Here is an 8072-nt window from a genome sequence, read left to right on the forward strand (position 1 = left end):
GGAGTTCAGGTCAATTTTTCAGTTCTTAAGGACTCCACTTAAGGAACATGCATTTGTGTGTGTGTGTGTGTGTGTGTGTGTGTGTGTGTGTGTGTGTGTGTGTGTGTGTGTGTGTGTGTGTGTGTGTGTGTGTGTGTGTGTGTGTGTGTGTGTGTGTGTGTGTGTGTGTGTGTGTGTGTGTGTGTGTGTGTGTGTGTGTGTGTGTGTGTGAGAGAGAGAGAGATCCCAGTTGCTCTCCATTTTAGACCCTTGAGACACAAACATTAGAAGAGTCTCCCTGGAGACGGATGCAACAATACCACAGGCTAGTTGCTCAGGGAGCGTAATTCCACTCTGTTCTGACATCTCTGATCCTGTGTGAGAGAGAGAGTGTGACAGATTGTGTGTGTTCTGTGTATATTCAGATCCTATTGTGTGTATTATTGTGCCTAGAATAATCTCTGTTGATGCGTCATCTAACAAGGTCTTCAATTATATCATCTAATCTGGTAAAAGGGCATATTCTCTACTCTGTCTACATATTGACACACATACATCACAGCATTCTGAGCACATTTTCCTGCCTTGATCTATTTTTTTCAATGAAGCAGAATAATGGGAGTGGACGATAGACATTAATGTGATATCACTGAGGAAGATTAAGGCCCTTCTTACTTGATCAAAGGCTGTCAAGCAATGTCATTTTGGTGGCTTTATTTAACTGAATTCAAACTGCCCAACACCCGCAGCTACACAATAAGTGAGAGCTCGATTCCTGAACAGTAAAATAACATTTCTCAGTTTTAGACTTATCAAAATATAATTTTAAAAGGTGTATTTTGATACACAAAGTTAAAAAGGTATTGGAATACAGTGCTTGACGTATATATTGGCAGATTTTAGCTGATTGCACATTTATTAACATCGGCCTACATATCAGCCAATAAGTAACAAGACATTCCACTCGAAACACAAACAAATAATGAGAAGACTGTTTCCATAATAAAGGTTCTCCATCTGGGAACATTGACTGATCAAGACTAAACTAGTCACCAGTATATTGAAATCAATTAAATGGAACATTTCCAAATATCAATGTTATTATTGCCCTAAGAATCAAGTATCTGTCTGGCTGTATGTGCTGAGTAAAGTTTACCAGAGGTAGTAAAAGTACACACTCTTTACTCAAGTAGAAGTGCAGATACTTCTGTTAAACACCACTCAAGTAAAAGTACTGATTCAACCTCTTTAAATCTGTCTTGATGTTGGGAAGGCAGCGCTCAATGATGCGAAATTTAAAAAGTAATAATTCCCCTTAATTTCAATTAAAATGAAAGTTAGCAGCCTGTTTTGAAAATGTAATGAGTAGAAAGTTGGGATATTTGTGTTTAAAATGCAGGGAGCAAAAATAAGCAGTCATCAGAAAAATGTATTCTCATGTACAGATAACTGAAAATCTACTTTACTTCCCCCCTCAGCAGTTTATTATACAGCAGAGGTCAGGAAGTGTTCCAGTCTTTATGCTAAAAGACACTAACCACACCCTATCTTCAATAAAACTGTTCAAGCATTTCCCCAAAATGTTGAGCTATATTCCTTCGAAAGTTAGTTTATTTTTAAACTGGTTTGGGTGCTATCAAAAATGTTGTCTTTGTTAGCAGGCAGCTCACTATTAAACCAGTGAGTACAGCTACAGACTTTGTTTCATGCTTCTTTGCACATTAGGACCATTGTATATATGGTTCAGCCCATTTTCTACAAAATATACACTTTGTCCCTCATAGGTTTCTACCAAACCTTTTGATGTATTATTATATCAGAGTGCTTTTACAAATATGAATCTAACCTTTTCTCTCTGTGTCCTTCCCCGTCTCTGTCTCAGGCTTTCATCAACACAGCCAAGGAGATCTATGAGAAGATCCAGGAAGGGGTGTTTGATATCAACAATGAGGTGAGACGCTGTTCCCTCCCCTTTTTTTCTTCCTCCCTTAACCTCTCCATTCTCACTCTTTTTTTTTTTTCTTTTTTTTTGTGCCATTTTCTCCCCTCTTCCAGTCTTTGTTCTCCTCACTGTTGTTTTTCCAGCAGTGTGTGTGTGGTTTGCAACGCTCCCCCTCTCCTCAAAAAGAGGGGGGGAAACCTTCCTCTCTTCTGCTTTTGACTCCAGCCAAGCAAAACTCCCTCCTCTCACCTGCTCTATTTTCCACACGCTATCTCTCTCTCTCTCTCTCTCTCTCTCTTGCTCTCGCTCTGCATCTGCCAGCTCATAAATTCCACACATCCCTCAAGATCTCAGTCATTTGGTAAGAAAACAAACAAGTCAGCTAGTCTGTCTGTAAACTGCATAGCAAACTTACTGAGCTGCTGGATAGGCAGTCAGGCAGATGGCTATCTTCTTAGTGAAACAGCTATCCAGACAGGAACGTCAAGACATCCAGCCTGTCAGCAAGAATTAATCATGGTCAGAATACTTTCACACCTGGTTTGCTAAATCCCAAAATTCAGTTGACATGTGAAAACCTGTCCACGGTTCCATTTTTAGGTTTTTATCATAACTTCTGAATTGATTCTCTCTCGTCCTTCTTTGGTCAGCAACAAAACAAGACAACATTTTTCATCCCAGCTAAAGTCGTAGACACTTGTCCGCAGATCACAAATGCTTCCTGTACCAGGCAAACTGTGTTTCAGGCTATTTGAGTACCCAGATGACTTCGGGGGTTTTGAAAAGCTTGATTTTTCTCACCACACTGAAACTATTTTTTATCACATTCATCCACTTTGGATAATTTTATGACATTTCGGGAACGTATACATGACAATCTTTTGTCATTTCCCTATGGTTACATCTAACATGCTAACAGTTGTATGATTGTAAAATGCAGAATTTAACTGTTCAACAGCTGTTTGCACAGACAACAGACCATAATGAGGACGGCAACACGTCCTCATTATGTACAGAATTAAGTGCACATGTACTGTCCACACAAATCTTGTCCATTAGCTGCTGTTGCTGTCTGGGACACTTCCGTACTTAATATACTCATCTCCATTCAGTTCAGTTGAAAACTAAATGACAGTGTTGGAGACTAACAGTGTACATGTAACAGTTATATATTAAGAATACAGAATATAAGCAACTGTATTTAGCCTGTTAGCATTGTCAGCGTAGCAGCTGCAGTTTTAAGCAGGTTTACCAACAAACAAACCGCAGAGTGGAGAGCATTTTGCTACACGTATGATGTGTAGGCTTCTTTATTTTTGCCTTATATTACTATCTCTACTTATCTGGGAACTTTAAAATAACCTTTTTGTGTATGCGCTAGTGTCCTCGCTCTGTTAGGTCAATCTCTGTGTGATATTGAGCCCACGTTGCCATTTTGCTTCAATTATTTCATGCAGCCTGACATTGCATTTATGTTGGCAAATTTATTGTAAGGAGGGGAGGGGTGGTTTGTTTTGCTTTGCATCAATCAATCAGTAGCATGTGGTTTGTGTCCCGCAGACATCATTTTCAGTCAACACGGAAGCCGTCGTAGTTCTTGGTAGAATTTGTTTGAGTTAACTTTAAAATAAATGCTTCTGGGAGCTTCCTCTACCCTTTTGTTTGAAAAGTCATTATTATATAAATAAGTGCTTAAAAGCTTTGTGTTGGATTTTTTTTATTTTAAATTTCAAATCAGTTCCAAATAATTATTATCATCAAAGTCATTATCAGCCCTGAAAAAAACATATCAGTCAACCCTTAATACTTTCCATGTCCATGCGTGACATAAATTGTGTCACGGTTCACACAAACTGTCTGCATGTAGCCCATTTTGCCCAAAACATTTGGACAATGCAATCCAACAAATGTGAACCCAGACATGTAGGCAGTGTAAAGGCAGCCAATGCAGTTTATAAACAGAACCACGTGCCTGTGTGTATGTGCGTGTGTTATCTGTGGTCACGTTTGTTCCAGAGTATATTTGGCTCTTGATCCAGTCAGACATTAAGTACAAATGGCAAGTGACACAGCAGTGGAGTTCGCTGGCCAGTGAGTGTTTTTGTTCTTAGTAAGTAGTACGATAGAGTAAAAACAAGACGGCCGGCCAAACCACATCAGCTGACTGGCTGAGAGAGAGGGAAGCCCCGCCAGAAATGTTGGCAGGCACTATGAGAAAACACTCACACACATACTCAGACACACACATGGCCTCAGCTCAATAAATGTGATTTAAAGGCATAGAGTGTTTCCCAGAGGCGCTACTGCTGCTGAGTGTTGGAAGGGGAGTTACATTGAGAGGTAGAGAGATAAATACACACAGAGGGAGAGAGAGCGGGCAAGGCTGACTGTGCTACATCCACACACACACACAGAGAGAGAGAGAGAGAGAGAGAGTGAGAGATGATGAAACACAGAGAGAGAGTAAGTGACCGCCACTGTACACAGAGAAATAGAGAGTGGCTGAGTAAAGGCGAGAGAGTTGAAAGAACTGTGTCTACCACCCACTTGCCTGCCCCCTCTCTCTGTTTCTCTTCTGTTTATAAGTGCTTGTCTTTTTTCCCTCATGTGCCGCTGCTGTTTCCTTTGCCTTTGTACAGTGAAGCAGCACCTGTTGCTTCCTCTATGATGTGATCTAATGGAACACTGTGCAGTGGTCTTCTCCACATGAAAGCAATGACACGCTCATTCATGTGTATTTAGTCAGTGATTATAATAGCATGTTCTCTTGTCATAGTCAATGCGCTTTGAGTTCCACTGTTATTGAGTCAATTAATTAGGACTTTAAAAAAAAGCCTGTAAGGGCTGTTATTTATTACGTTTATCTAAATGTGAAATAATCAGAACACAGCAGAACAGAGACAGAAGTCAAGACAAGGGATTAGGGCTGAGCAATAACCAAAAACAATCATTATCGCACTATAACAAAAGTCATATATATTAATATAATACTATGGATTCAGTATGAATTTGGAACCCAAGCAAAATGTTTGTAAAGACACAATGTAGTGAGATGTATACAGTTCTGTAATGTGGGCATCAGTGAGCTTCATTGCTTTCTGCCCCCATGTGTCTAGGATTTTCACTGCTGAACAACAACATTTTTGCTTTCATTGTCATGGCTGATTGAGAAAGAATGTAACCGGTTGTGACTCTAATAAAATGTTTTAGAGGAGGAGTATTTTACTTGGTGATGCAGTATTTGTCCGTACAACACTGTATTCTGAATAGTAAGGATAGGTTTTTTTTTGATCAGTGATTTTTAACCAGTTGCTTTTTCTTTGTGTCTGTCTCCACACAGGCTAATGGTATTAAGATTGGACCCCAGCACCCTACCACCAACTCCACACTGTCTGGTAGCCAGGGAGGTCAACAGGCCGGCGGGGGCTGCTGCTGAATCCCCAAAACACACACCTCCTTCGACCCAACCCTTCCTCCTCTTTCTCGCTCTCTCTTACCCTTCCTCGCATTTCTACAGAACTGTCCAGGCTCTCTAACAGTTTGTTAACCTCTCTCTATAGATCCATTCTTCCCATCCATCCACCCCTCCCTCTCTGTGACTATTTCTCTGTCGTTCAGCCATGTCTTTACCCGAGTCTCGTGACCTACGGGTCTAGAGGCTGCATTCTCATAAATCGGCCTGACTCTCAACAATCTTATGAGGATCGAGTCAGCTTCACCTGCAGATATACCGACCAAATTTTGAAGTTTAGCAGTTCACAGTTAGCAGTTGGTTGGATGAACAGGTTTTAATCATTTTATTTAAAAACATCCATGCATCTTAATTCATGAGGATGTTGTTGGGATAATTTAGTACCTCAGAATCATAAAAAAATAAACTATATTTTCAGTAACAGTGAGTTGACTTTGTCCGGATAGAGACAGGATCGTGGTTAGAGATTAAACTCACTCTTAACAACTGACTTTATGGAATAAACCATGTGCTGTGTTGTGTGTGTACACGTTTGTACATGTTTTTAAAGAAAATTACACAGCACGTTGACAACAGGACATGTTTCTGCATGTTGAGTCAGTGTTCATGCTGTGCCTGTGTGTGCAGGGATGATATGGCTATTCCAGTATGTCAGTCTGTAAGATGTAGTTGGCATTCAAGTCACTCTGTATATTTTGTCCATGGAAAAAAAAAGTGCAAATTATGTTTGTTTTTTTTGGTGCGTCCTTTCCCTATTTTTCATCACGTTATTTTGTTTCTCTCTTGTCTTAGTGTCCTTTCTGCTGACTTGCTCTTGATTTGTATTTAATGAACACTACAAACTGTTTGTGGCTTAAAAAAGTGTTTTAAATTGTCTGGGGAGGGAATAAAAGACCAAACCATTGAGTGTGAAAATAGATCCTTTTCAGAGACATTGAAAAAGACAAGTGGGACGGTTAAAGACACATTAAGGGATGTTGACAGCAGTGGCTGCCATTAAGAAATTAACAAATAAAAGGAGTATAAATTGGAAATCAAAACATTGTTTGTAAACCGTATTTATCAGGCACCTTTTTATTTCTGTGTATATATGGCTCTTCAGGTTTCTGTAGCTTTTTTTGGCTGTTAATTGTGAAGCCAGACAGATTGGACCTCCAAGCAGCTCTTTATCATTTTATTACGTTTCTCATTTAAACTTAAAGGTACCCAGCCGCTCTGTCATATGTGGGGGTTGAAGGTGCCCTTTCTTTTAAATGACGATGAGTATGAATGATATCGTGCCGTTAACATGACTACGCTGAGGCTCTGAAAGGCTGTGGTGGAGATGGACCATAACTGAAAATGTCATGGCATCTCCCATTTAAGCAGGCTAATATTTTTACGTTGAATTAGCAGATGCATAACATGTGCTGCTTAGAGCTTGATCGATGGCTGCTGCAATGTTGTTTTGCTTTGAGATCAACGAAGTAACAGTTTACTGATGCGATCATATATTCCTGCTTCGGTTTATCAATGGTTAATCTCCCTTCTTCTCTCTCTGTCTCAGACTGTGTGGTAGCATTAGCTCTGTACCTATTTTTAATGCCAAATTATTCTTTACCTGAGTTTTGTCCATGAATGAAATAAAAACTGGGGGGGAATCCACTAAGCCCCTATAATCTGATCTGAGATCAGCTGTCTGCCTTAACTCCACCCTTCGGAGAGATTTGGACAGCTGCCAAAATCAATGAAACTGACCCTTTATCTGCAGATAGGCATTTTACCACTAACTAGCTAGTTGACGATGCATCACACGTATGTAGATACACACTTAAAGACATAAAAGCAGGCCTAGTTTGAATTTTTTGTCTAACTTGCGTCATTTCAGATGAATCCAAACCCGCGTATTAAAGATATTTTCATCCCCTTCCCTCATGCACACACACACACAAAGCCTGCATATGATATATTTCTGTATGTATGTATATATCCTAGCTGTTTTCTCTCCAGGCTAACTGTGTAACTGTAGGGAGCTTTTGGATTTCACAGCAGTGTGAGTGAATCGGTTTTCCTTAACCGTGTGCTCTTCTCATTCTTTTGTTTTATTTTTTTTATTCCTAGATATATCCAGACAGTTATTAATCTTATTGTGATTATTATTCTTTGTAAAGCAACATGTAGTGTGTGTGTGTGTGCTTGTGTGTGTGGAACCAGAGGGATTACAAGGGGAGGATCAAGCCAAACCTGACGCATCTATCAATCCTATCTCTCTATCTATGGATCGATCTATCTATCTTATCTATGTGGCCCTCCTCTCTTGCTCGTCCCTTCTCTTCCTGCCTCCCCGCCTCAACATTATTTGCTGTGTTTGTTCTTTGGAAAAAATAAAACATAAAAACATTAAAAAATTAAAATGCTATCACAATAAACTATAATAAAACATTCTAAACTCTAAACATGTCATTCTGATGGTTATGTGGAAATGGAAAAATACAGTGTTTAAAAAACCACAACTAAAAAGCGAAAGCTGCATTGGTATTTTCTGTCTTTTGTTGTTTTTTCACCGCTCGCCCTGCCCTGTGCTGCTGCTGCTGAGTTTCCAGTCCATGATTCGGCCAATCAGAATGGCTCCACATCGAATTTACCCATTTACACGAGAGGGGAGGGACTTGTGTGCTCTTGGATCTGTGCTGTTCGACC

At 39.8% G+C, this 8072-nt stretch overlaps 1 protein-coding gene across 1 annotated transcript in view; it reads left to right on the forward strand.

The window, feature by feature from the left end:
• Positions 1-7828, forward strand: part of rab2a (RAB2A, member RAS oncogene family) — a 28545-nt gene extending 20717 nt beyond the window's left edge. The window contains exons 7-8 of the mRNA XM_034613032.1: positions 1862-1930; positions 5262-7828. Coding sequence (XP_034468923.1) covers positions 1862-1930; positions 5262-5357 — 165 coding nt within the window. The 3' untranslated portion in view covers positions 5358-7828. The remainder of the gene's footprint in view (positions 1-1861; positions 1931-5261) is intronic.
• Positions 7829-8072: the final 244 nt, after the last annotated feature.

The sequence above is a fragment of the Hippoglossus hippoglossus genome, chromosome 17 (genome assembly GCF_009819705.1).
Source record: "Hippoglossus hippoglossus isolate fHipHip1 chromosome 17, fHipHip1.pri, whole genome shotgun sequence".
Classification (NCBI taxonomy): Eukaryota; Metazoa; Chordata; class Actinopteri; order Pleuronectiformes; family Pleuronectidae; genus Hippoglossus; species Hippoglossus hippoglossus.